General features: G+C 48.6%; 2 protein-coding genes across 11 annotated transcripts in view; both read left to right on the top strand.

Moving 5' to 3' along the window:
• Window positions 1-20,268, top strand: part of htt (huntingtin) — a 36,328-nt gene extending 16,060 nt beyond the window's left edge. For 4 of the 5 annotated variants that reach the window (XM_031560017.2, XM_031560020.2, XM_031560018.2 and 1 more), the window contains 42 exons: window positions 108-310; window positions 535-661; window positions 852-976; window positions 1,356-1,466; window positions 1,585-1,662; window positions 1,832-2,055; window positions 2,391-2,469; window positions 2,725-2,886; window positions 3,093-3,148; window positions 3,247-3,395; window positions 3,700-3,836; window positions 3,966-4,082; window positions 4,209-4,331; window positions 4,590-4,846; window positions 5,077-5,219; window positions 5,403-5,637; window positions 6,054-6,183; window positions 6,345-6,524; window positions 6,721-6,897; window positions 7,071-7,147; window positions 7,334-7,472; window positions 7,568-7,690; window positions 7,934-8,153; window positions 8,726-8,871; window positions 9,322-9,499; window positions 9,742-9,834; window positions 10,098-10,282; window positions 10,492-10,618; window positions 10,947-11,050; window positions 11,466-11,620; window positions 12,741-12,883; window positions 13,233-13,315; window positions 13,594-13,724; window positions 13,957-14,089; window positions 14,472-14,627; window positions 14,950-15,140; window positions 16,296-16,410; window positions 16,736-16,967; window positions 17,336-17,441; window positions 17,663-17,825; window positions 18,185-18,345; window positions 18,483-20,268. In XM_031560017.2, the coding sequence (XP_031415877.1) occupies window positions 108-310; window positions 535-661; window positions 852-976; window positions 1,356-1,466; window positions 1,585-1,662; window positions 1,832-2,055; window positions 2,391-2,469; window positions 2,725-2,886; window positions 3,093-3,148; window positions 3,247-3,395; window positions 3,700-3,836; window positions 3,966-4,082; window positions 4,209-4,331; window positions 4,590-4,846; window positions 5,077-5,219; window positions 5,403-5,637; window positions 6,054-6,183; window positions 6,345-6,524; window positions 6,721-6,897; window positions 7,071-7,147; window positions 7,334-7,472; window positions 7,568-7,690; window positions 7,934-8,153; window positions 8,726-8,871; window positions 9,322-9,499; window positions 9,742-9,834; window positions 10,098-10,282; window positions 10,492-10,618; window positions 10,947-11,050; window positions 11,466-11,620; window positions 12,741-12,883; window positions 13,233-13,315; window positions 13,594-13,724; window positions 13,957-14,089; window positions 14,472-14,627; window positions 14,950-15,140; window positions 16,296-16,410; window positions 16,736-16,967; window positions 17,336-17,441; window positions 17,663-17,825; window positions 18,185-18,345; window positions 18,483-18,696 (6,188 nt within the window). In that variant the 3' untranslated portion in view covers window positions 18,697-20,268. The remainder of the gene's footprint in view (window positions 1-107; window positions 311-534; window positions 662-851; window positions 977-1,355; window positions 1,467-1,584; window positions 1,663-1,831; window positions 2,056-2,390; window positions 2,470-2,724; window positions 2,887-3,092; window positions 3,149-3,246; window positions 3,396-3,699; window positions 3,837-3,965; window positions 4,083-4,208; window positions 4,332-4,589; window positions 4,847-5,076; window positions 5,220-5,402; window positions 5,638-6,053; window positions 6,184-6,344; window positions 6,525-6,720; window positions 6,898-7,070; window positions 7,148-7,333; window positions 7,473-7,567; window positions 7,691-7,933; window positions 8,154-8,725; window positions 8,872-9,321; window positions 9,500-9,741; window positions 9,835-10,097; window positions 10,283-10,491; window positions 10,619-10,946; window positions 11,051-11,465; window positions 11,621-12,740; window positions 12,884-13,232; window positions 13,316-13,593; window positions 13,725-13,956; window positions 14,090-14,471; window positions 14,628-14,949; window positions 15,141-16,295; window positions 16,411-16,735; window positions 16,968-17,335; window positions 17,442-17,662; window positions 17,826-18,184; window positions 18,346-18,482) is intronic. The other variant, XM_031560019.2, reaches the window with a different exon arrangement.
• Window positions 20,269-21,960: 1,692 nt separating this feature from the next.
• The window catches only part of rgs12b (regulator of G protein signaling 12b), a 46,955-nt gene continuing 41,971 nt past the window's right edge, over window positions 21,961-26,944 (top strand). For 3 of the 6 annotated variants that reach the window (XM_031560025.2, XM_031560026.2, XM_031560028.2), the window contains exons 1-2: window positions 21,961-22,619; window positions 24,208-26,489. In XM_031560025.2, coding sequence (XP_031415885.1) covers window positions 24,369-26,489 — 2,121 coding nt within the window. In that variant the 5' untranslated portion in view covers window positions 21,961-22,619; window positions 24,208-24,368. The remainder of the gene's footprint in view (window positions 22,620-24,207; window positions 26,490-26,944) is intronic. The other 3 variants (XM_031560022.2, XM_031560023.2, XM_031560024.2) reach the window with 2 other exon arrangements.

Consider the following 26,944-nt stretch of genomic DNA (forward strand, 5'->3'; position numbering starts at 1 on the left):
GAGCCGTGCCACTTTGTCACGTAGAGTCTCGTAGAGAGCGACGCCTGTCTCACCACCTCTCCTCCTGTCTCACCACCTCCTCCTCCCGCGCTGTGCCGTCTCTGTAGCCGCCTCCCCCAAGTGCATGAAGAGCCCGTGGAGCGGCGAGGAGGAGACCAACGCCGCGGTGGCCAAGCCGGAGGAGCCCTGGCCCGCGCTCGGTGACCGCTCGCTCATCGGCATGGTGGAGCAGCTCTTCTCCCACCTCCTCAAGGTGCTCAACATCTGTGCCCACGTGCTGGACGACACCGCCCCCGGACCCGCCGTCAAGGTACCTGACCACGCAGTCCTCAGAGGGTCCGATACATACAGCAGGTCTTAACTAGGACTCGTTGAGTGATTGAGTTGATAGTTATATGAACAGGAATATGAGTTATATGAGACCAGCTCAATGTATGACACATATAAGTAGACATATATACGACACAGTATATTTAACAGTCATCATGGCTTCACCATCCTGTTGTTGACGTGGGTTTGTGTTTCTCACCTCAGGCCTCGCTGCCCTCCCTGGCCAACCCTCCGTCTCTGAGTCCCATCCGCAGGAAGGGCAAAGACAAAGACATGGCCGAGCCCAGCATCGCCCCCATGAGCCCCAAGAAGGGAGGCGACTCCAACACAGGTACAGCTCATCCTCCTCTTCCTCCTCCTCCTCATCATCGTCATCATAATCTAAGCTGTGGTTGTCATGGACAAAACAGAGGCATGAAATATGGACACAACTGTCCAGCTGACACGATTTTCAGACTGTTCTTCCTCCTTGTGTAGTGCATGTTGTCTGTGATTCGTCCCTCTCTGCTCTGTGTCGTCAGGCCGGCCAGCAGACAGCACGGTGGCGGCCCCTGTCAACAAGTCCACCACCCTGGGCAGTTTCTACCACCTCCCTCCATACTTGAAGCTTTACGATGTCCTGAAGGCCACTTATGCCAACTATAAGGTGAGTATCAGGGAGGATGTACAGATAGGGTAACAGTTGCGTCCACCACAGCCAATGAAGAAAGCATTATAGCCGTGGTTATTTAGTGTCTCAGACTAAAGCGCTGACGTGATGTACTTTGCCTCTCAGTTCTGTGTCACCAGATATGAGCTGCCCAGAGAGGTCAGAGGTCAGACAACATATCCTTAGAGGCCCCCAGACCCCCCCCCCTCTGTGCAACTGCTAGTGCACTCTGTCTTCTGTATGGCAAATCAGATGGCTGGAGTTAGCATCTGAATATAACAGTCTCCATTAAACAAGATGCAGCATTTATCATTGAAACGTATGGATCAGTGTATCTGTCCTGCATGTGTTCATGTTGGCCTGTTCCTGTGCCCAGGTGACACTGGACCTCCACAGCACTAATGAGAAGTTTGGCGGTTTCCTGCGCTCCACACTGGACGTGCTCTCTCAGCTGCTGGAGCTGGCCACTCTGCACGACATCGGAAAAGTAAGCGAGGCAGAGCGACTCGGGGCTGTTTTCTGACTAAGACTTTCTGCCTCCCTCTGTTTCTGAGTCAACCATCCTTTCTAACTTCCTCTCTCCTTTTTTTTTTCTTCTTCACCAGTGTGTGGAGGAAGTCCTAGGTTATCTGAAATCCTGCTTCTCCAGAGAGCCAACCCTGGCCACTGTCTGTGTGCAACAGGTGAGACTGACCTGGTCCCTAACCCGGTCCCTAACCCAGCCACGTTTGACAGCCACTCACATTTATTGGGTCCAAGCGAAGAACCCCACAAGCGCAGTAATCATTCCAAACAATCCCCCATCTTCACTTCCCCTCCTGTCTTCATCTGCCCTCTTGCCTCCCGCTCCAGCTACTGAAGACCTTATTCGGGACCAACCTGGCCTCCCAGTACGAGGGGGCGGCCTCGCACCCGTGCCGCTCCCAGGGGAAAGCCCTGCGCCTGGGCTCGTCCAGCCTGCGGCCCGGCCTCTACCACTACTGCTTCATGGCGCCCTACACCCACTTCACCCAGGCGCTGGCCGACGCCAGCCTCAGGAACATGGTGCAGGCCGAGCAGGAGCAGGACCCCTCAGGGTACGCATGCACAGACTCAGCCTTAGTCAGGAGGGAACAAAACACACTATATACACCCACACACACACACACAACAACAACACGCGTACATGGCTGTACACATTTACATTTACATGTTATTCAAAAATAGTCGTTCAGCATTCAAAACAAGTGAAACAACACAGACACATGCACAAAGACACACACACACACACACACACACACACACACACACACACACACACACACACACACACACACACACACACACACACGCAATCATTTTATGGACATACACATTTCATGTATACTGATCTGCCACCCTCCCCTGCTTGATCTTGATGTTGCCTCCGTAGGTGGTTTGATGTCATGCAGAAGGTGTCCAGTCAGATGAGGTCCAGCATCACCAATGTCACACGCCACAGAGGAGACAAGGTACGCCAGCTCCCCAGGGCTCTCGCTTTAGGACTGCGCATCTGTGGAGGCAAAAGTAGAATGCTGCTTTATGCATTACGTATTATGACTATTATTGACTATTATTACTAATTTATAGCTGACTGGAAACCTCATACCTTCGAATGCAAACTTTAAAGAGTAGGAAAGAAATGTTCTTGTTTAGTAACAAGTGGCTCAATCAGTGGCAACCAGTAGACAAATATTGTAAATTTTGTGTAACTTTTCCATGTTTAGAATGTCATCCACAACCACATCCGGCTGTTTGAGCCGCTGGTGATCAAGGCCCTGAAGCAGTACACCACCAGCACCTCTGTGGCGCTGCAGAGGCAGGTCCTGGACCTGCTGGCCCAGTTGGTGCAGCTCCGGGTCAACTACTGCCTGTTGGACTCGGACCAGGTGAGAGACACGGCCCAGAGTTAAATGTGCTGCTGGGGTTCTCAAGACGTGTCAGTTGTTTTGTCTAGTCTATAAATCACTGCAAAAAATCTGTGATGTCCCAGGATTTTTCCACGTCATGCAGTTATTAAAGTTCACGATCCCATTGTCCCTGATTGATGTACTGCTTATTGTCTCTCCCTCTATCCCTCTCTTGCCTCTTTCAGGTGTTCATTGGCTTTGTGCTCAAGCAATTTGAGTACATTGAATTGGGCCAGTTCAGGTGAGACTCTCCGCACCGGTGCAGAAATGCGTAAGATACAGAGACACTTGAGTACACACACACACACCTCTAAACTGGTCTGGTTTTTTCCCTCCCAGGGATTCAGAGGCGATCGTACCCAATATTTTCTTCTTCCTGGTGCTTCTGTCGTATGAGCGCTACCACTCCAAACAGATCATCAGCATCCCAAAGATCATCCAGCTGTGTGATGGCATCATGGCCAGCGGGAGGAAGGCAGTCACCCACGGTACACACACACACACACACACACACACACTGTGGTGTACTCTAAAGGGGCGCACTCGAGTTAACTCTAGTTAGGTGGCCACAGACAGACTGTGTTGGATTTCGATTTGGTTAAACTACTGTGTAACGTATATGCTATCTGGTGAAGATCCACACCATAATCTGGAGTAATATACAGACTACCTTATTTTCCTACCTTGTTGATTTCTCAACCGTCTGCGCTAAACCACCATAGGTGAACCGACACCGTGATTGAACTGAACATGCCTTTGCCTCTCTCCCTTTGCCGGTCTGTGCGTCCTCAGCCATCCCTGCTCTGCAGCCTATCGTCCACGACCTGTTTGTGCTGCGGGGCTCAAACAAGGCAGACGCCGGGAAAGAACTGGAGACCCAGAAGGAGGTGGTGGTGTCCATGCTGCTTCGCCTGATACAGTACCATCAGGTAACCGCTCACTTAAACTGGTTGGTTATTGCAAAGTGAGATGTATTTTATATACATGTGATATTTTATATATATACATTATACTGTATACATATATGTGATGGTGTTTAATTTGTGTTTGGTGGGTAGGTGCTGGAGATGTTCATCCTGGTGCTGCAGCAGTGTCATAAAGAGAATGAGGACAAGTGGAAGAGGCTTTCTCGCCAAATCGCCGACATCATCCTGCCCATGATCGGCAAGCAGCAGGTAGCTCCTGCTCTGTCTCTTGGATTGTCCCGCAGTGTTGCGCTCATCTGAAGTCAATCTCATTTAGTTTCTCTCCAGACTGACTGTGAGAGACATAAGTGTAACGGTGACGTGTTTGTGTGTTAGATGCATCTGGACTCTCCCGAGGCGCTGGGCGTGCTCAACACCCTGTTTGAGACGGTGGCTCCCTCCTCACTCAGGCCCGTCGACATGCTGCTCAAGAGCATGTTTGTCACTCCGGCCACCATGGTCAGTCTGCTTTCATTTGAAACCTATACACACACACACACACACACACACACACACACACACACACACACACACACACACACACACACACACACACACACACAAACAAGAGGACTTCATTACTCATATTATTTGGTATGTATTTACCACAAATCTCCAATTGAGCTGTTAGTTTAATCTCTGTCCCTGTCCCTGTCCCTGTCCCTGTCCCTGTCCCTGTCCCTGTCCCTGTCTCTGACCCTTGTGTTGGTGCCACAGGCCTCTGTGGGGACAGTGCAGCTGTGGGTGTCTGGGATCCTGGCCGTGCTGCGTGTCCTCATCTCCCAGTCCACAGAGGACATTGTGCTGTCCCGCGTGCAGGAGCTGTCCCTGTCCCCCTACCTGCTGTCCTGCCCCACCATCCGCCGCCTTCACAGCGAAGTTGCGGCCCAGGCCCCACCCCCTCCGCAACCAGCCGTCTCCCAGGAGACCAACGGCGAGCCCCAGCGCTTCCCACCTGAGGAGACCTTTGCCAGGTGAGCCGGCACTGCTTTAGTGAGGGACACAGCCTTACTGGCAGCTGCTTTCTCTCTGTTCCAGTCCCTTTTTTCTCTTAATTTTTTTTTATCTCCCTCTCTCCCATCCTACTCCCACTCTCTCTCTCTCTCTCTCTCTCTCTCTCTCTCTCTCTCTCCCACTCCCACTCCCTCCCTCTCTCTCTCTCTCTCTCTCTCTCTCTCTCTCTCTCTCTCTCTCGCTCGCTCAGGTTCCTGCTGCAGCTGGTGGGTGTGCTGCTGGAGGACATCTCCAGTAAGCAGGTGAAGGTGGACATGAGTGAGCAGCAGCACACCTTCTACTGCCAACAGCTGGGCACGCTGCTGATGTGCCTCATCCACATCTTTAAGTCCGGTGAGCTAAACACCATCTCCAGCGCAGGAGACCACACAGCTCGTTTATATGGCAATTCATAATCATTCATCTGTAGATTCAAATTGATATTTGCTGAACACTTTAAACAACTAGTGCAGTTAAATAAACAGAGAGTGAGACTTTTTTTTAACTTGTGGTTCCTCTCCCACTCATTTCTATCAGGAATGTTCCGGCGCATCACTGCAGCCGCCACCAAGCTGCTGAAGGCCGAGGAGCCCGTGTCGGGCTCGGAGCCCGGGGTGGAGGAGGGCATATTCTACAGCCTGGAGGATCTGAACGCGCTGGTGCTGCGCCTCATCACCACCCACCCTCCCCTGGTGCTGCTCTGGTGCCAGGTGCTGCTCATCATCAACTACACCAACTACACCTGGTGGTCCGAGGTGCACCAGACGCCCAGGTGAGCCGGAAGGAGGGGCGCGAAGGGCACGTGTAAAGGGGAACACCCCTGCTTGAGTGCTTGCTTTGTTTTTCCATGGTATGTTTGTGAGTGAAGCTCTGAGAGGCAGAGGACTGTTGGGATAGTAAAGGATGGAGAATAGAAGATTGAGATGCCTTGAAGTGTGGCGTTTGTGATTCCAATTTCTGGGCATCTAAATAAAGAGACATCTGCATCCACGGTGTGCACATTTTAAGTGGCTGTTTACATGCTAATTACAGTGACCAGAGTACACTACAGTTAATGGGTGCCTTGTGAAATGGAGCGCCTCGGTGTTTACTCCGTGTCACTGTCCACGTGTCTGCTGCAGGTTGTGGTTTAGTGTTCGGTGTCTGAACCCCGCTAATGAGTGTGGTGTTCCTTCCTTCCTCCCTCAGGAGACCCAGCATGTCCGGCACCAAGCACTCGTCTGGGGAGGGGGATGAGGACCGGCAGGAGGGCCGCCTGGCCATGTGCAACAGAGAGATCGTCCGCCGGGGGGCGCTCATCCTCTTCTGTGACTATGTGGTGAGACCTCTCAACCCAACCTGCAAGCCTCGGCCTGGCGCCATACAATATTGACCCGTCGCTGCTTTTAAAGATAATAGTTTAAAACTAAATTAAACTTCTGTATGTCTGTCTGTCTTTCTCTCTCTCTCTTTCCCCCTTCTTTCTTTCCTGTCTCTCAGTGCCAGAACCTGCACGACTCCGAACACCTGACGTGGCTGACGGTGAATCACGTGCAGGACCTGATCCGCCTTTCCCATGAGCCTCCGGTGCAGGACTTCATCAGCGCCGTCCACCGCAACTCTGCTGCCAGCGGCCTCTTTATCCAGGCCATCCAGTCCCGCTGTGACAATCTCGCCAGCGTGAGTCACACACACACACACACACACACACACACACACACACACCAAAAGATAAAACAACTGAGTAGACGACTGTTGAGCATAACCACGAACCATGAATAATTTATCTTGCCAAATCCCTCCTTAAATACTGAATAAATTAATAATAATAAAAATAATAATAAAAAATCCATTATTTCTCTCTCTCCATGTCCAGCCCACTATGCTGAAGAAGACTCTGCAGTGCCTGGAGGGGATGCACCTGAGCCAGTCGGGGGCGCTGCTCCTGCTCTACGTGGACAAGCTGCTGAACACGCCCTTCAGAGTGCTGGCGCGCATGGTGGACACGCTGGCCTGCCGCCGCGTGGAGATGCTGCTCGCCGAGACGCTGCAGGTCAGCCACGGCCCTCTCCGCTTCCACCCCACACACACACGTTCATCAAAGGGGTTCAGAGCCAAAATGGCTGACCAGTATTTTAGTTGGTTGGTTTTACCACTGTGAAACATTTCTTAAAAGAATGGTAAAGGGTTCAGTTGAAAGGACCTGTCTCTGCGTTCCCCCTACAGAACAGTATAGCCCAGCTGCCCGTGGAGGAGTTGGACCGGATCCAGGAGTATCTGCAAAGCAGTGGGCTGGCTCAGAGGTGCTCAGCTTTTCACATCCTCTGTTTTTACCGTAGTTTGTGTTGTTTATTTTCTGTGAAATGCATTCACCATGATATCCTGTTCCGATTCAAAGATTCAGGTGACCTTGACAACATTGTCTGAGAAAAGCAGTCTTTGTTGTTGTTGATTGATATATACTGAGCTGAGTCTTCATGCCCTCGTAGGCACCAGAGGTTCTACTCCCTGCTGGACAGGTTCAGAGCCACTGTCGCCGAGGATACCACTAGTCCCGCCCCTCCTGTCAGCTCACACCCACTGGATGGGGAGCCACCTCCTCCCCCAGAGAGCGTTGTCGCCAATAAGGTTAGGCTTGCTTCTGAATCAGTATTTATAAGATGCTTGGTAATATCCAAATGATCTGAGTTGAATTGATCTCTTTTTTTCTGTTTTTGTCTCAGGAGTGGTATGTGACGCTGGTGAAGTCTCAGTGTTGTGTCAGTAGTGAGGGAGCCCTGTATGAGACCACAGACCTCCTGACCAAACTACCCCAGGAGGACCTCAGGGCCATCATGGCGTGCAAGGTACGTGCTTGTGTGAATGTGGGTGAGGATTGAGCACTAAACACCACTGCATAGTGCATAGTGCATACACACACCACACACCACACACCCAGACATTTACATGCGTCTATGCTCTGGTCGCATGTCCTACATTCATCTCAATAAATGCCTCTCACTCTTCTTCTGTGTTGTGTTGTCTCTCTCTCTCTCTCTCTCTCTCTCTCTCTCTCTCCCTCTCTCTGTCTCTCTCCCTCCCTCCTTCAGGAATTTAACCTGGCCCTGCTGGCTCCCTGCCTGAGTGTCGGGGTGCAAAGACTGACTCAGGGTCAGGGTGCGGTCCTATTGGACACCGCTCTCCAGATTACCATGGAGCGCCTGTCCGCCACCACTGCGCTCCTCCCCACCCCCCACCACTCCTTCCTGCCCCCCAGTGACGCTGAGGCGGAGCCTAAGGACTACTGGGAAAAACTTGCCGATGTCTATAGTGAGCTCTAAAGCCCTTTTCTTAACACCAGTCTGTTCACTATTAATTCACTTCATCATTAATCTTGCACTGTATGCATTTGTTATTGTTAAAGTTCTACATTTTTAAATATGTTTTGGATGAACTATCACTTGGGATAAATGTGTCTGCTAAATACATAACCATCATGTTTTAGAATAGAATAGAATAGGCTGCCCTTGGTAAGGCAGACTTGAGCTGGACTTCCTGTTAGTTCAGTTCAGTTCAGGTAGATCCAGGAGTTCAGCTATTGTGCTGTTCGACAATAGGCCTCATTTATCAACGTTTACAGCGTGGAACAGCACTTTTTAAATAGGTGTCAGATTTGGATTAGATAGAGCTAAGATCTATTGTGAAAAGACAATTTATTACAGTTTTATCTGTTAATCAGCTACATTTTTATTCTGACCTCTCATGAATCCATTTTGTGTGTGTGTGTGTGTGTGTGTGTGTGTGTGTGTGTGTGTGTGTGTGTGTGTGTGTGTGTGTGTGTGTGTGTGTGTGTGTGTGTGTGTGTGTGTGTGTGTGTGTGTGTGTGTGTGTGTGTGTGACAGGCGAGCCGGGCCTCTATCAGACGGTGCTGAACCTGTGTGGGGCTCTGAGTCAGTACCTGCTCTCTCTACCAAAGCTGCCCTCCTCCCTGCACATCACCCCAGACAGAGAGGCCCTGGTGGCCTCCTTCACCACACTCACCATAGAGGTCAGCACCTCACACCACACCACATCACCCCACAACACAACACACCTGGGCTCTGCCCACATCCAGATCCTACTCATTACGAATCGGAGTGCAGATAATGAATGATGTTTGCGACTACATGTCTTGGGCTGAGTTGACCTCAGCACTGGTATAAATAGATATGGAATGTGCAGCAAGGGCTTACCCAAGTTAGGAATGGCATTGTGCCTTCTCATTTGAACTCTCTCTGTATCTCTCCCTCCCTCACCCTCTCTCTTCCTCTCCCCCTCCTCTCTCTCTCTCCCTCTCTGTCTCTATCTCCATCTCTATCTCTCTCCCTGTCCCTCCCTCTCTCTCTCTGTCTCTGTCTCTATCTCTTTCCCTGTCCCTCCCTCTCTCTCTCTCTGCCCCCCCTCCCCTCTCTCTCCCTCTCCCTCTCTCTGTCTCTCTCTCCCTCTCTGTCTCTGCTAGGTTGTGGTGTGGCGCGTGCTGCAGGACCAGCTGCCTGTGAGTGTGCACCTGCAGTCTGCCCTGTCCTGCGTGTGTCTGGCTCTGCAGCAGCCGGCCGTGTGGAGCCTGCTGGCCTCGGGCCCCTACCTCAGCCAGGCCATCTCCATCATCCACTGCGTACGCCTGCTCATCCACGCAGGTGAGGGAGGGAGGGGAGAAGGGAGGGGAGAAGATGTGAGGAAGGAGAGGGTTGGGGGGGGGGGGGTGTCAATGTCCAATATACACTGCAAAAATCCAGCTTTTAAAAACAAGAAAAAAAGTAATAAAATGAGGGATATATTACTTAAAATAGGCAAAATGATCTACCAACAGGACAATTTGACTTACCAAGATTTTTTTTAAATAACCCAAATATATCTTAAAACGTGTGTGTGTGTACAGTCGCTGTGGGGCCTGGCGACCAGCTGCTGCGTGCGGAGAGGAAGAGGTCTCGCTCTGAGTCTGGGGAAGATGAAGTGGACTCAGTCAAAGACAGTGAGTTAAACAAGACATTGAATATCCCCCACACTATTCTACAGACTTGAGCTGGAAAAGCTTTCCTTACACTGGCTTGCCTTGGGTAGAGTCTGCCACCAACAATAATTGCAATGTTTTATTGAGACCCTTCAATTACATGACTGGGATCATAGTAATTTGTTAACATTTTGAGTGTGTGTGTGTGTGTGTGTGTGTGTGTGTGTGTGTGTGTGTGTGTGTGTGTGTGTGTGTGTGTGTGTGTGTACACGTGTCTGTTTTAGATGTGAGCAAGCAACGAGCATGTGAGGTGATGGTGGAGTTGGTGGAGGGCTTGCAGACTGCACTCTACCTGGGCCACCCCAGGAACAGCTCTCTCCCAGCATTCCTCACTCCCACCTTGCGCAACATCATCATCAGCCTCGCCAGGCTGCCGCTCGTCAACAGCTACACCCGTGTGCCACCACTGGTGAGCTACTACTTCTGCGCCTGTGTGTCTGAGTGCACAAGCATATGTGCTCATGCGTGCGGTTTGTGTGTGTGTGTGAGTGTGTGTGTTTCTAGTCAGAGCTTCTCGTAACAGTGTGGTCTGTTAGGGTTGTGTGTGTGTGTGTGTGTGTGTGTGTGTATGAGCTAATGTTTCTGTTCAGAGCTTCTCGTAACTGTCTGGTCTGGTAGGTCTGGAGGTTGGGCTGGTCCCCCAGGCGCGGTGGTGAGTTTGGCACGGCGCTGCCAGAGATCCCGGTGGAGTTCCTGCAGGAGAAGGACATCTTCAGGGAGTTCCTGTACCTCATCAACACTCTGGGTACCACATCCGCATCTCTCTGTTTCCCTTCTGCAGTGTAGATGAGTGCTTACAGTTCTGCTCCTCACAGTTTGGTGTAGCTCCGCTGGTTGAGCAAGGTGCCCGTAACACTGTGGGTTTGATACCCACTGGACACACATACTGATGGAAAAAAAAGGGCTATACTATAAGTCGATGTGGGACAAAGTGTCTACCAAATGAATAAAATGTGAATGTGAACTGTTAAACTGCATAGCTTATGCTGCCGAGAGAACATCATACTGGTGAAGATGTACTGCAGTGAAGATCATCTGATAACCGTGCTGTGGTGGTCTTCTGCCTGTGTTAGGGTGGAGCAGTCGGACGCAGTTTGAGGAGACCTGGGCCACACTGCTGGGGGTGCTGGTCACCCAGCCAATCGCCATGGACCAGGAGGAGGAGACTCAGCAGGAGGTACTGGCAGGCACCCCGGCGCTTGACCTGGCCCACAAAGAGTGCTCTGTGTCCTTTCACACCCCTATCTGGGCTTGATTGAGTTTGCCTGATGCTTTGAAACGGGTGGCCTTCTCGCAAGAATGTACCCCTGTTCAGCATTCTAAACAGGCATAGTCAGTGACTCTAGAATGGGAAGGCAAACGAATGTAACTCTATTCACGGTCTGTGATGAGTGAGCGTGAGAGCCCATTTCAGCATGAAGACGGGCAGCTACAGTGTGTTCCTCTAGTCTCTCTGTAGTGGGGACACAGTGACCGGTGCCAAGGAAATGAAAATATAAAAGGTAGCTTTACTGACTGTGACCTTGTCTTCATGCGCTGAACCACTGTGTGTGTGTGTCTGTGTGTCTGTGTGTGTGTGTGTGTGTGTTTAGGAGGATCTAGAGCGGACTCAGATCAACGTGCTTGCAGTGCAGGCCATCACCTCTCTGGTGCTGAGCGCCATGACGCTGCCTGTGGCAGGAAACCCCGCGGTCAGCTGCCTGGAGCAGCAGCCACGCAACAAGACCCTCAAAGCCCTGGATACCAGGTAACACACACACACACACACACACACACACACACACACACACACAGTTAAGCCTTAACCCATTGAAGTCCACGCTCCCTGTGCAGGGATATGGTGGTTTTTATGGGGAATTGCTTTTAAAGCTCAGCCAGTTTTTGTCGGAGAGACATAGAAATTACACCCCCAGAAACCTTGAACCCTTTTCTTTTCAAATTTACACAGTTTGAAACAAAAATATAAATAAGCACTTTGTAAGGAGAATAGGACTAGTCTCTTGCACTTTTCAGTCTCTGAGTGAGGTTTCAGCTCCTAACGACCCGCCCATTAGCAAATGACAGCTATTCATATGATAAGAGTATGGTAATTCAGTGATCTCTATTGGGCCATGGTGTGTCAAGAAATCCTGTGGGGGGTACGGGCCACAAAGACATTCCAGGGCCATTAGGTAAGGGCCATTGTTCTTGTCTGAGGTGTCCCAGGTGTGTTTACACCTAACTCATCAATATGCATTTGTAGGGACACTAGTTTTGAAAAGGTACAGGTCACTCTAAAATTATAAATATATAGTAGTGAAACAAAACACACTTTCTAAATGCTAAACTCACCTTTGTAAAACTAACACTTATGTTTACAAAGTTCAGAGTTCAAAAGCCTTGCTCCAAAATCTTTACAATGTATTTTTTGTACAAAGTCTGAGCACCTCTGAAAGTATGTTTTTGGATGGGTTTGTTTAGATTTGATTTAAATTAAATCTTTTTTTACTACATTCCTTTCATTCCCATGTTATTATTGCTGAGGTATTCTAGAATATAATCATACATGCCACTTTTGCCTCAATGTTTTAAGTTAGGTGAAATAAACAAAAATATCAAGGCATGGCAGACTACCTAAGAGAGTGAAAAACAGGCTCGGACTCAGTAGTGTTGAGGCTCTTAACATGGCTAGTCAAACCCTTACAATAGGACAGACTGCAGTGCTCTTTGATCTTTACTGTGGTGGGTATGAGAGGCCAGTTAGTACAGTCGATCAGCATCAGCCCTGCCCTGCAGAAACGGCCCTCAACATAGCACTGTCACTGTCACTGTCACTGTCACTGTCACTGTCAGCCACCACTGAGGTTTTGTGCTCCGTGTTGGCGCAGACTTGGCAAGAAGTTGAGCGTGATCCGGGGCGCGGTGGAGCGAGAGATCCAGTCCATGGTGTCCAAGAGGGACAACGTGGCCACAAACTTCCTCTACCAGGCCTGGGACCCGGTGCCCTCGCTGTCCTCCTCCTCTGCTGCAGGTGAGGCCAACGGCGGGATGCTTAATAGGCCATGTGGCACCCAGCAGTGGTGTTGAGTAACCATGAGATGCCATGTTGCTATTTCAGTTCAGTGCTGTTGTTGTGGCAACATCTGTTGCAAAAGTGATGTTTTTAGCATAGAGGGCTACTAAGGCCAGATTGGTATCAAAGTAATACCAAAATAGTATCATGCTAATGTATTATGCTATGCTAGTATTAACTGGCATAGTGTAGTATTTCTTAGGCCTCTGGTGTAGTTTTTGGGAGGACATCTTAACTCAAACATGAAACACCAGCAGTTCCATGTCAGTGGGATGAATATTTCTGTGGTTTCTGCTTTTCCAAACAGGCACCCTTATTAGCCACGAGAAGCTTCTACTACAGATCAACACAGAGAGAGAGATGGGCAACATGGACTACAAACTGGGCCAGGTGAGACTGAAAAAGACTACAATCCACAGAATCCTGTAGGGCTGTAAATCAATGCCTTTTTGTGTTAGTGTTCCTCTTATTGATTTGTACTCTGTGTATTATTTACTGTGTGTAGTTAAACGTCTGTCCATATACTATGTATAGTTTAATGAACTGACATGAATCTGTCTCTCTGTTTCTTCCTTTCACCTTTTCTTTTATTCTGCAGGTTTATTTGGGTTTATTTGTTTGCCGTTTTGTGACACTGTGAATACTGTTTCTCTGTCTGTGCGTGCCAGGTTTCCATTCATTCCGTGTGGCTGGGGAACAACATCACCCCTCTGAGGGAGGAGGAGTGGGACGAGGACGAGGAGGATGAGGCAGATGCCCCAGCGCCAGCCTCACCCCCGATCTCTCCCATCAACTCAAGGTCACACTTACTTAACACGCGCATACATACACATACTTGCATACACACATGTACTCGCTCACATACACATTCACACAGATATCCTAGACTTATCACTCTTTTTAATAGTTTAGTGAATCCTAAATGTCAATGCAAGGTGCATACACAGCACATTCAGCACATCTAGCTTATGAAGACAGGCAGGCCCAGCACCTCCAGCCTAACACAGCACTCTCCGTCCTCCCCTCATCAGGAAGCACCGTGCTGGGGTAGACATCCACTCCTGTTCCCAGTTCCTCCTGGAGCTCTACAGTCAGTGGATCTTGCCTGGGAGCCCCAGTAACCGCAAGACCCCTGTCATCCTCATCAGTGAGGTGGTGCGCTCGGTAGGTCTGTGTGTGTGTGTGTGTGTGTGTGTGTGTGTGTGTGTGTGTGTGTGTGTGTGTGTGTGTGTGTGTGTGTGTGTGTGTGTGTGTGTGTGTGTGTGTGTGTGTGTGTGTGTGTGTGTGTGTGTGTGTGTGTGTGTGTGTGTGTGTGTGTGTGTGTGTGTGTGTGTTTTAAGGTTTACTTTTAGGTCCTTCAAGGTGGTCTTGAAGGATAATCTCAAACTTATTTGTCTCTCTAATTCTCTTAAAAAAAATCTCATATCCATATCTGCCCTCTCTTTCTCCCACTGCCTCCTCTCTTTCTCCCTTTGTCTCCATCTGTCTGTCTCTCTCGCCCTCTGTCTCCTCTCTTTTTCTCTCTGTCTCCCCCTGTCTGTCTCAGCTGCTGGCAGTGTCGGACCTGTTCACTGAGAGGAATCAGTTTGACATGATGTTCTCCACCCTGATGGAGCTGCAGAGAGTCCACCCCCCTGAAGATGAGATCCTCAATCAATACCTCGTGCCAGCCATCTGCAAGGCCGCCGCCGTGCTGGGCATGGTGTGTGCGCGTTTGTGTGTGTGTGTGCGTGTGTGCATGTGCGTGCATGCATGTGTGTCTCAGCTTGGTCACGCTATGAGTTTTTTGTTACAGTGTTGAGTTAATTTCTTTGGCCTCCGGTGTACTTTTTGGGAGACCATCTCTGAGATGTAACTGTTTTATGTCCTACTCATGTATTTAATTACATTTCAGTGAATTCAATTCAGTGAGTCCTTAACTGAAGCGCCGAAGAAGTCCTCTGGCCTTTTACCCCGTAGCTGCTTGGTGTCAGTCCAAATGAGACGTCCTCTAAATGACCGTTTGGGATGGTGTGTGTGTGCAGGATAAGGCCACGGCAGAGCCAGTGTGCCGGCTGCTGGAGACGACCCTGCGGAGCACCCACCTGCCCAGCCGCATCGGAGCGCTGCACGGGGTCCTCTACGTGCTGGAGTGTGACCTGCTGGACGACACCGCCAGACAACTCATCCCCACCGTCAGCGAGTACCTGCTGTCCAACCTCCGAGCCATAGCACAGTGAGGAGTCACTCTTTTTTTTTTTTTTTTTCTCCCTCTCTCTCGCTCTTTCTTCCTACCCTTCCCTACCAGAGTGCCCACAGCCCTACCTCAGTTATGTTATACTGAAGGCTCTGTGTACACACACGCACACACACACACACACACACACACACACACACACACACACACACAGTCAGGTTCACCACTTTTCATCTTCAGAGCCATCACGCCGTAATCCACACAATAACCACACATACACACTTACATATTATTATCAAGATGTTTGCACAGTCAATATGACCTTTCTAAATCCACACACTAATACCCAAGGGCCTAGACACAGTTACACACAGAAAATGCTAATATATGCTCAGTCTATAGAGTTAGACATTAATAATAAATACAATATGTGGTTACACAAACTAGTTGTACAATAGTAGTGCTTCCAGGGGGACAGGGGTTAGCAAACACATTAAACTCTCACGCACACACGCACAAAAAAAAAAAATTAGTGTGGACACAGTGATATCACACACACACGCATACACACTAACACACGCACATACAAGCTGCACCCATTTAGTATTAGAATTGTATCAGTTCTGACTTGTTGAAGGGCTTCCACCAAACACACACACACACACACAAATACCCAGAATCCAGAAACGCACGCACGCACGCACGCACGCACGCACGCACGCACGCACGCACGCACGCACACACACACAGCTCATTAGGCCACTCTTTTGAGGGAATCAGAGATGTGAGCGGAGAGCAGGTGTCAGTCCCTAATGAAAGGACCTCCACTGGCCGGGGTTCCTCTGGGACCGCTGAGGCCCCTGGGAGCAGGTTAATGCCACAGCCTTCCCTCACGCTGGGGGAGCCCTCAGGGGAGCCTCGTCCAGGGCCTCACACTGACTACCACACCCCTGCTCGTTTGTGTGTGTCAGGCACTCCACCTGACTGAGATCTGAGGAGCCTCGTGTTCAAGGACGACTAAACAGGAACGCCTCTCTTGAATGTCACAAGGCTCCTCAGATATATGTCAGCATTTTTTGTGAGTTGGTCAAGCTGCATTTGAGTGAAGTCATGCCTTTCTGTTTAACATCACAGAACCTTGTGACCTTTAGTTTGACCTGTGTGTGTGGTTGTGTGTGTGTGTGTGGTTGTCAGCTGTGTGAACCTACATAACCAGCAACACGTGTTGGTGATGTGTGCTGTGGCGTTCTACATGATGGAGAACTACCCTCTGGATGTGGGGTCAGAGTTCAACGCTGGCATCATTCAGGTGAGTGGGCTATCTGTCACAATGGTAAACTCTTTTTTACAGAAGAAAAATGCTCTACAGAATCAACCGTTTAATGACCATGTGCTTTTTTTATTTATGTAGTTATATATTTTTTGTGGCATTGACATCTATAGGTAACTCATCTTGTCTGTTTGTGAAAAATAGCCAACAATGAATCTAATCTAACTGCCTTCTGTTTTTTGTCTTCTCCTTTTTCCTTCTTTTCATGAAATGCTATTATGGATGCTCCCTCTCTCCCTCTCTCCCTCTCCCTCTCTCTCTCTCTCTTTCGACCTACCTTCTGCTCTGCCATCGTCCCTACTAGCTGTGTGGGGTAATGTTGTCGGCGAGTGAGGAGGCCACGCCGTCGGTCATCTACCACTGCGTGCTGCGGGGGCTGGAACGGCTGCTGCTGTCGGAGCAGCTGTCCCGCGTGGACGCCGAGACGCTGGTCAAACTAAGCGTGGAGCGCGTCAACATGCCCAGCCCCCACCGCGCCATGGCCGCCCTGGGCCTCATGCTCACCTGCATGTACACAGGTGACCCGGACGATGCAGGCAGGCTACGTTTCAGATAGACTTCTCCTTACTAACATCCACCGGACTACATAGAACGCTAGAGAGCAGCTAGCGGAATACCTAACACTGTAACGACAACACTGACCTGGTAGTAGACTGAACTAGTACTGCTAATGCAACAGACTGTGTGGGTCCTGGTTGAGCACACTATTGCTTCTGTTAAATAGTCTGCGTTGCGTAACATACTTAATTTATTACTTACTTAGTTTGCTCTTTAACATATTTTGATTTGCAGTATTCCTGATGCGTCAAAGTTAGCAGCTGGGTGTACGTAATGTAGCTTCGCTGTTGTGATCCAGCCATTTACAGCTGTGTATTGATAGTCAGATATTTTGGTTTGTTTCCAGGAAAGGAGAAGGCGAACGTTGGTCACCCCGCTGATGGCGACCCAACTGCCACAGACAGTGAGACCGTCATTGTTGCTATGGAGCGCGTGTCTGTGCTCTTTGACAGGTGAACACTCCTTAATAAACAAGACACTTTTCCTTAAACAGATCATTTCTATTGAAATGAACAACAAACTTTAACAGTTCAGCATGCAGAAGACCCAACATAAGGCAAACATGATTTTAGATGACATAAGTGAAAGGACACTAACTAATGAAAAGCTGTTGAACGGCCCTTTAGCCATGAAAGACGCTTGCTCAGCTGGTGCTTTGGTGTTGTTTTGCCAGGATCCGTAAGGGCTTCCCTTGTGAAGCTCGTGTGGTAGCGCGGATTCTGCCCCAGTTCTTGGACGACTTCTTCCCCCCACAGGATGTCATGAACAAGGTCATTGGAGAGTTCCTGTCCAATCAGCAGCCTTACCCACAATTCATGGCAGCAGTGGTCTATAAGGTGATTTGCACTTTATTCATGGGGAATGTATCATCCATTTTCACCATATTCTTCTTCATACATTTTATACTCCGGTGTAAGACTGTGCATGTCTAATAAACGAAGGCTAATATCCTTTAATTAACAATATGTGCTTTGTAGCCGAATGCTCATGTAGGAAAGTCTTATTGTCAGCTGCATGTTTTGACAATACCACTGTCTGATATGGTGCAGATGTGAACTCCATCAAGAACTAGGTGTTGGCTTGTTAGCGATCGTAGCGCAGAGGGAATGCTTTGCCCGAGACGGACACTGCTAAACTCCTGGCCGAGAGACGGCTTGATGAAATCCGCTATCTGACCCCTCCCTTGCTTGTTCAGGTTTTCCAGACGCTACACGCCACAGGCCAGTCGTCCATGGTGCGCGACTGGGTGCTGCTGTCCCTCTCCAACTTCACCCAGCGCACCCCTGTGGCCATGGCCATGTGGAGCCTGACCTGCTTCTTCGTCAGCGCCTCCACCAGCCAGTGGATCTCGGCTCTGTATCCTTTCTCATGCGGGCGCTCATTTAAACACACACACACACACACGCGCAAACACACATTCAATTCAATTCAATACAATGCATATAGTATGTATATACGATTAAGCACTTGTCCTTGACCTGCCGCCTTCACAGCCTGCCTCACGTTATCAGTCGCATGGGCAGGTCAGACACTGTGGACGTCAGCCTCTTCTGCCTGGTGGCCATGGATTTCTACCGGCACCAGATCGACGAGGAGCTGGACCGCCGCGCCTTCCAGTCCGTCTTCGAGATGGTAGCCTCGCCCGGCAGCCCCTACCACCAGCTGCTGTGCTGCCTGCAGAGCATCCACCAGGAAACTCCGCTATGAAGCAGCCCGCCAGCCATACACCAGGACACCTCATTATGTCACAGCCTACACTACCGATAAAACACCAAGACACCACCTTATGACACCCTGTATCCACAATGTACTGGGACGCCTTTTTGTCCAAAGGCCCATCTATGGTGCACCAGGATGCATCGTCACAAGACCACGGCCCTCAAAAGAGTTTCTCGAATCACTGTGAGGTAGCCTTCCCACAATGCACAGGGACTCCTTGCAGAGTGATTGACATAGAGCAAACGAAGAAGTCGTACTAAAATCTCCTTTGTAAATCTGAACCATTATGATGGAAACCCCCACATACAGTATGCCAAGGTGTTTAATCAATGGCACACCTGTGCATGAAAACACATTTCTCTACAGTCGTGTTCACAATAGTGTGGTATATAGAGACTGTCATATGTTTTGGACAGACAGCTGAACCTCTCCTGAAGCTAGCTATCTGTGTTCAACCAACAGGGTCTGGCTAAGACCTTCTCCTGCAGGTTTTGGCACAGGCTGCAATACATGGGAGACAGCCTGTTTAACTGACAAAGGCCTTGCTAAGAAGGGGTCTACATCTCAATCACAGGTCTTTTCCACTCCTTCAGAATCTCCCTCGTCTGCAAAATGGCGGCTAATTAGGACTCTCTCTCTGCTTCCCTCCCCATTTCTGTCTGAAAAAAAAAAAGATGAATTCCTTTTCTTTTTTTTTTGCACGAACTTTGCATTGCTCTGTGGATGCACTTGAACACTGAACAGAAAATATTAATTATAAATTCATTTGTATGTGTATCCTCTCCTGAAAGGATTATGCTTGAGCCATGGCGTTATTGGAAAAAAAAAAAAAAAAAGACAAAGGATGTAGTATATTTAAACGTAAATATGTGGTCGATGCTTCTATTTTTTTGGTGCCGTTTTTGTTTCAGAAAGTCTTCAGGAGTGATTTCAATGATAGGGGGGTTGGAATCTTACACTGTCCTCTGTGTGAATCTCTTCTAGTTCCTTTTTTAATATTTTGGTCACTATTGTCAATACTGGACTGCCCTTGATGGAGAGTGGAAAAACTCTTCTGCAAGGTTTGGTAATAGCCATAATAACCATACTATTGTTTCTCTATTGATTGTATTGTCATGGTGGACAACATTTTTTTTTTTGTCAAGCATGTCGCAACAAGTTATTTGTCCATTAAGGCAACCGCCTTGCTTAGTGTGACTGTTTAAATCTCAGGACACAAAATGTGATTATTGATCCCCAAAATGACTAGAAGTTATATTTTAAAGGAGGGTGTGTTTGTGTTGTATAAAATGTGTGAAGGATAAAACAAAACTAGAGAAATCTGTGCGGAAGGGATATGTGTTTGATGGAGAAGGGGCCATCCAGATGCCCCTTTGCTACTGATCGTCATGCATACAGCATCGTGGATGCTAACGTCTGAATGCCCACTTGTTTTCTATTAGGCCTGTGTCACGTATGCTTTGCTTATTCATTGGGCGGCAGGACTCTGTCTGGATCTGTCTGAGCACTACTGAACTGTTATTAAAAAAAATCAACAATAAATTCCATTTTATAATCTAATGTTTTAATGCTCAATTGAAGGCGATGTCTTGTGAGCACTGTAAGTACATAAAGCCTTACTCAGCAGGCTGATGATGTATATATTAACCAGTGGCATGCTCCTGTCTGTCTGATTATTGCAAAACTCTTCTCTCTCAATACTGAGTTAGGATGACTTGGAAAAGTCATATTTTGGTACCAATGCAGCCAACCCAAAACCATAGTGAATTGTACATAACTGGACGTTGCCTCGATCAAGCGTTGACAAATCGCAGTTGAATGCAGGTAGAGGTTTCTTGCGAGCCCTCTGCAGCAGCGGACACTTTGGCAGTGTTTCATTGTTTACAGACCTTTAAGGAAGATTTCTCTCTGTCTCTTTCTCACATGTTGAAATAAGGCTTGAACATGTCTACAGTGATTATAGTAGTATGTAAGAAATTTCAAATTTACACTTGAGAGCTGTGTAAAATGTATCCATAGCAACCGCATCTGCCTCAGGCAGGCTGTGTTAACATTCACATTTAACTGTTTCAAATTTATTTTGCTCAACGTACCTTTCCAAATGATGTATTTACACAATAAAACAGTGATGACAGAATTGTTTTGTAGCTGTTTTCAAAACCCCTGTTGTTTTATTTATCAAGAAAACATGACGGGTCCGAGAACAAATATTGAAATTATGTTGATTGTTTGGAACTGAAAAGTTCTAATGGCCATGGGCAAACATAAAACAAAAACAACAAGGTTAACTGAAGGCCAATAAATGTGATCGTATCCGTTCCTGCATTGCCTACTGAGTGGGATGCTTTTCATTTTAAAATTCTTAGACACAGGGCCTTGACCTCCTGTTGCCCCTAATAAGCTTTCCTCGGAAAGAAGCTAGGAAGGCGGGCTGAGGGGAGGTAGCACGCACTGATGGGTTTAGCACAACAAGTGGAAGAGTTGGTCATGTTCAGGTATTTAAAAAAAAAAATTGGTTGTGTTTTTTTTATTTTTTTTAAGAAATTGTCAGCCATTAGCTTTGTGCATTCCTCTAGTCTTGCTAAAGGGAGACAGGAAGTTGCCATTGACCTACCGACCCCAACTCTCTCGTCTGTCTGACTTAGCTGGGAGCAGATGCATCTGTCTCCCAGAGACGATGGGGCTTAAAGCACACAGGGAGGCCATGATGGTGCAGACGTGTTTTGCCTCTTAACTGTCTTTGGGGTCAGTTAACTCGTCGAAGACACTGAAGGGGATTATAGAAAACTGAGTGCCGATCAGCAGTTAAAGAAATGCATGGCCAGCACTGGAGCTCTCCAAAGAACTGTCAATGTAATGTTGCGTTCGTATTACCTCTGTGAGTGACGCATACAATCAGAAGACATGAGTGTAAATACTCAATGGCTTATTTAACAATGTGAAGTAAAACTTGTTTTGAAATCGTTAGAAATGAATAAAAGATTGTAAGTGCTGCTTTTGTTTCATTCCTGTTTTTTGTTGTTGTTTATTATTTGTTATTTTTCTGTTAACCCACTTATAACTTATAATATACAATTTAAATATGTTATTATAACAGTATAACCGCCACATATCTTTTTTTATTATTATTATTTGCTTACTGTTTAATTCCATTTTTAAAATGGACCTATTACATTCTTGTCTTTTTGGCTAAAGATAAGCTTTGTGTTTTGTGAACGTAACAGTAATCCTCTCAGCTGCTTAGCTGGGTGTTAACAGTCTTGGCAGATGACGCTGAACTTTAGGGCAGTTCTAAAAGTAGCGATTTGTCAGACAGGCACTGTTGAGAGGAAAAGTGTCAACACTGGTTGTGGCAGCTGGTGTGGTATAGCTTCATCTTAACTAGCTTCATATTTTGCACTCCCGAAAGACAAGATCAGACCAAAATTAAGAATTACAGGATGCAAAATCGGATATGTTTTTATTTTAAGCCTCCAATGTCCATCTCTGCCAAATTACAAGTCATGTGAGAAACTATTACATATATTCTAGCCTATAGATTATATCATTTCTCATCAGGATAAATTGGAGGTGGAGTGAAGGGGATCAATATTATTTGTATTGCCATAAAACTCTAGTAGAAATATTATTTCACCTTTTGGGATTTAAAAACACAGTGTAACCAGTTTAAAACATATGAAAATGGGACAAGATTCATCTAACAGCAATATGCCCGGTTCCCTTCTGATACAGAATAAAGTTGGCAAACTAATTAACTTTAAGCACAACCCCACACGCGCGCACGCACGCACACGCGTACTATCCCAGCACGGGCTCCATAGCTAGCTTTCTTTTGTTTAGCCAAGATAGCTGCTATCCATAAGGAGATGTGAGGGGTTGCGACTCTGCACCAGGAAGCATCCAAATGTCCGGTAAGGCTGATTTTTTACTAATATATATCTGAACAATTTCCGCATTTTGAATGTTTTGACAAACTATACAGTCTTTTACGTCAAAGTTTCTGCCTCTGTTGAAAAGAGATACCCTCGGAATGTCTTGGGATAGAAGTTTTAAGTTCCCTTATGTTAGCTAGCTTTAGCGGCCGAAAACGATTTTTTACGCTGTCTATAAACATACATTTTGTAGTATAGTGAGCAATACGTCCAGTCGTTTTAGTTAATCGCATTTAACATAATGCAGTGTAAGCTTTTTTCACCCGAAAACCTGCCCATAGCAGTGCAAGCTAGTGTTCTGTCTATCCCATCAGCAGCTATGACAACTGCAACAATACCGTTACTCGCTGGCCAGCTGTTCCTTTATCGTGCTTGGGCAAGGTTGAAAAACAATAGCCCAACAGGTGAAAATGTGAAAAGTATCAACTTGTTGGCCTAATTTACAGTCCCTCCTCTGTCTGTACTTTGTACTGTAAACATGAGCCATACGTAAAGTTGGGGATACTTGAGTATATGTGAGTAACTAAAGTGCAACACCTGTGGAATATCATACGACTTCTACCCTCAAACTAACTTGGTCATTAGTCGAGGGGTTGACCACTCGGAGTGACAACATTACCCACCAATAGGACACACAAAAAAGTTAGTGGACATTTGGGTGTCATGGTTACACAGGTTGACGCGTAGACATTCCTACAATGGGGAAAATGAAGGCGGGATAGGAATGTCAAGCAGGAGTGGATGAATTTTCTTTGCACGAATTTCAACCAACGCCTTTGAACAATAAAGGGAAACGTTTGCAAATTTGATAAAGTATAAAGTATTTAGTTAACTCGTGCAACGAGTACAGCTTGAGCAGATACTTAATGCTTGGATAATTACAACCTAAGAAAGCGCTAGTTAAAAACATCACTTAATTTAGCTGACATAGCTTCCATCTAAGGTTAGTTAACGTTAGCTATTGTTTGCTAAAGTAAGATAAGTTAGCTATAGTGGAAATCAACTTTTTTTTTGCCAACTTAGTTTATGAAAATCAACCATGCGTAGTTAGTATACTGAAGAAAGAAGCTTGCTAACATAGTGGCTAGTTACTGTTTACATGCAGAATATGTTATGATGCTGAAGTTCTCTGAGAGTGTAAATTGTGGTCAAATTTAACCTGTGAGAGTCAATGGATAACAGCTAGTTAGCTACTTGCCCTCTTCTTTGTATTGAACTAGCACTTTAATTACCTGTTTACGTATAAAAGAGCTCTTTTAGCTCAGTATTTTCTTTTTAAAAGATCCGCTTTGCCGTTTATCCACGTAAAGTCATCCTTGCTCATGACCGATGCTGCTAAATGAACTGATAATTTCATGCTTGAGTAATGATGTCCTGCTACCTCACCTGTCGCAACATTACATAGAAATCAGAATCATTCGTTTTTTTCTGATACTTGGTGCTCGTTACAAATGTGTCCTAGTGCAAATGTAGTCACTTTTAATGATGTTATGTTCATTTGTTTTCTGTCATTACTGTTTACGCGTTACTACGTTCTCACTTCTGTTCCCCCTCCCTTCTACCGAAGGTGCCCTGTGAAACTGAGTTGACACCAGCATGCTTGTGCCGTAGTGAGGAAGCGTTGGCACAGAGGGCGATGGTATCGACCTGGTGTTACATTTAGTTCCCCTGCCCTGCATTTGTGAAGCTCTCGTCAGTGGAGAAAAAAAGAGGGCGTAAAAAGATACCATGTTCAGGCAACAGGATTTGGGGAAACGGCGAGGGGCGAGTTCCCAGCCGGTTACGCGAGTGCGCGCGGTGGAGGTGGCGCGTGGCCGCACTGGCTATGGCTTCACACTGTCGGGCCAGTCACCTTGCGTGCTTAACTGCGTCCTGAAAGGCAGCCCCGCAGACTATATGGGCCTGCGTGCTGGAGACCAAATCCTCAGTGTCAACGACATCAACGTGTCCAAGGCCTCACACGAGGACGTGGTGAAACTCATTGGGCGCTGCTCAGGTGTCCTGTACCTGGTCGTTGCTGAGACCCACCAGCGTCACCACCACCATCATCATCACAATCACTCTCACGCACATCACCCTCATTATCACCACCAGCACACCGACTCTTGCTCCAGTGATGAGGAACTGGCTTACCACGACCCCAGGGGTGCCTGGCCTACACGGTCTAAGGTGGATTCTAAGACACTGGGAATTAACCGGGCGGAGCGTGTGGTGGCAGAGATGCAGTCAGGGGGCATCTTCAGCATGATCTTTGAGGGCGCCTGCTCTAGCCACTCATCCAGCAGCTCCGAGAGAGCGACAGCCGTCTCGTCCTCAGCAGCCAAACCTAAAGGCAAGCCCCATGCCCTGTCCGAGTCTGAGGCCTTACCCCAGCCCAGTCTACGCAGGCACTGCAGCCAGCCAGACTTGCTGTCCGAGGAGGAGCTGGCCCAGGTGCTGCATGCCGACGACTCTGTCTTCCTGGACACGTTTGAGGTGGAGCCACCCAGCCCCGCCGGCCTGCCCGACTCCCCCGGGGATGATATCCTGAACGTGGGCATGGTGGTTGGCTACCTGGGCTCTATCGAGCTGGCCTCGGCCGGCGGAAGCCTGGAGAGTGACAGCCTGCAGGCCATCCGCGGCTGCATGCGGCGCTTGCGCGCCGAGCAGAAGGTGCACTCGCTGGTGCTGCTGCAGGTGATGCTGGACTGCGTGCGTCTGCGCAGCGAGCGCGGCCACGTGCTGGCCACCTACCCGGCTGAGAAGCTGGCCTTCAGCGCCGTCTGCCCAGACGACCGGCGCTTCTTCGGCCTGGTCACCATGCAGGCAACGGACGAGTACCGACCCCGTGAGGAGGTGGATGAGACGGACCTGCGCACCTCCTGCCACGTGTTCCTGGTGGACCCCGAACTGTGCCACCACAAGATCCACCAGAGCATCACACGCCGCTTCGGCTTCGACTGCACGCCCGACCCCGACACAGGCGGCTGCCTGGAGTTCCCACCCACCTCCCAGGCCCTGTTGCAGTTCGTATCAGTGCTCTACCGCGACATGGGGGAGTCCATCGAGGGTGTGCGCGCACGGGCCTTCCTGGACAACGGCGCTGGAGGGGTTGGCGCCGTCGCGGCGGGAGACATGGACGCGCAGCAGAACAACAGCACCAGCAGCAACAGTGATAGCGGCATCGGCAACTTCCTGCCCGAGGAGAAAAGCAACCGCGTGCTGCTGGTCGACCTGGGGGCCAACCCCGGCCACCACACCCCATCTGGGCGCTGGGAGTTCCCCCAGCCGGCTCGCGGCATGCCTGCCGCTCACGGCCCTCCCCCTCCCCCACCCCCTGCCACTCACAGGAACGGCTACCGGCACGAGCCTCTGTCCGACCTCGCTGACGCACCTCCCCTCTCCTCCAGACACCTCAGCGTCTCGTCCAGGATGGAACTCCAGGGCCATCCCTCCCGCTCGCTCTACTCCAAGAAGACGGCGGTTGGAGCAGGGGCGGCAACAGGAGCAGCAGTAGCAGGAGGAGGCGGTGGCGATAGCAGTTGTGGGGCATCAGGGAGCCAGCGCTGGCTGCCGGGGCACGTCCTGCGGGACTGGAAACAGCAGCATGGCCACAGCAGCGATCAGGAGTCCTATGCAGAGTCCACCGACGGCTGGTCCAGCGCCAACTGCAGCACTCTGCCGCCTCCCATGAGCAAGATCCCTGCCGACCGCTACCGGGCCGCAGGGGAGATCGTGGCGGCAGCCACCTCACAGCCCCACCGGCTGGCTACACAAAAAGACGAGTGGGCCAAAAAGCTGTTTGGGACGGAAAAGGGGCTCCGCGAGCAGCAGAGGGGAGCCAGGGGCAAAGACGGAGGAGAGAAGAAGGTAAGAAAGTCGGTCTGCTATCTGTTTGACTTTCTTTTCACATCTGTGTGCTTGAAGGGAGCTCAGGGTTCATGCACAGAAATGGGCCCAATTTAAATTGGGGATATGTGATTCTTCTGTTAATGGAATCTGAAATTGAGAATACTCTGTGTACGATGCCATTTACATGCACATTTATTTGTTTGTAGAGAGAGTATTTATTTTTTAATGAAATAAGTAATGGTTAAGCTCAATTCCATGGTTAACCCTGAACCGGTGAAAAACAGGTCTTCAGATGGCCACTTGATAGCCTTTGGAGGGAACATGCTAAAACTGACTCACAGATGAGAAGATTCAAACACAGGGCAGGCTCCTTATCGCACATCACCATGCAGTGGAACATTTTGAAGACAAAATGGCTGCAGGTGCTAGCTAAACTCTTACCACTCTGGTCAGTTTCTGCTGCTTGATGTATG

The sequence above is a fragment of the Clupea harengus genome, chromosome 22, assembly GCF_900700415.2.
Source record: "Clupea harengus chromosome 22, Ch_v2.0.2, whole genome shotgun sequence".
Lineage (NCBI taxonomy): Eukaryota > Metazoa > Chordata > Actinopteri > Clupeiformes > Clupeidae > Clupea > Clupea harengus.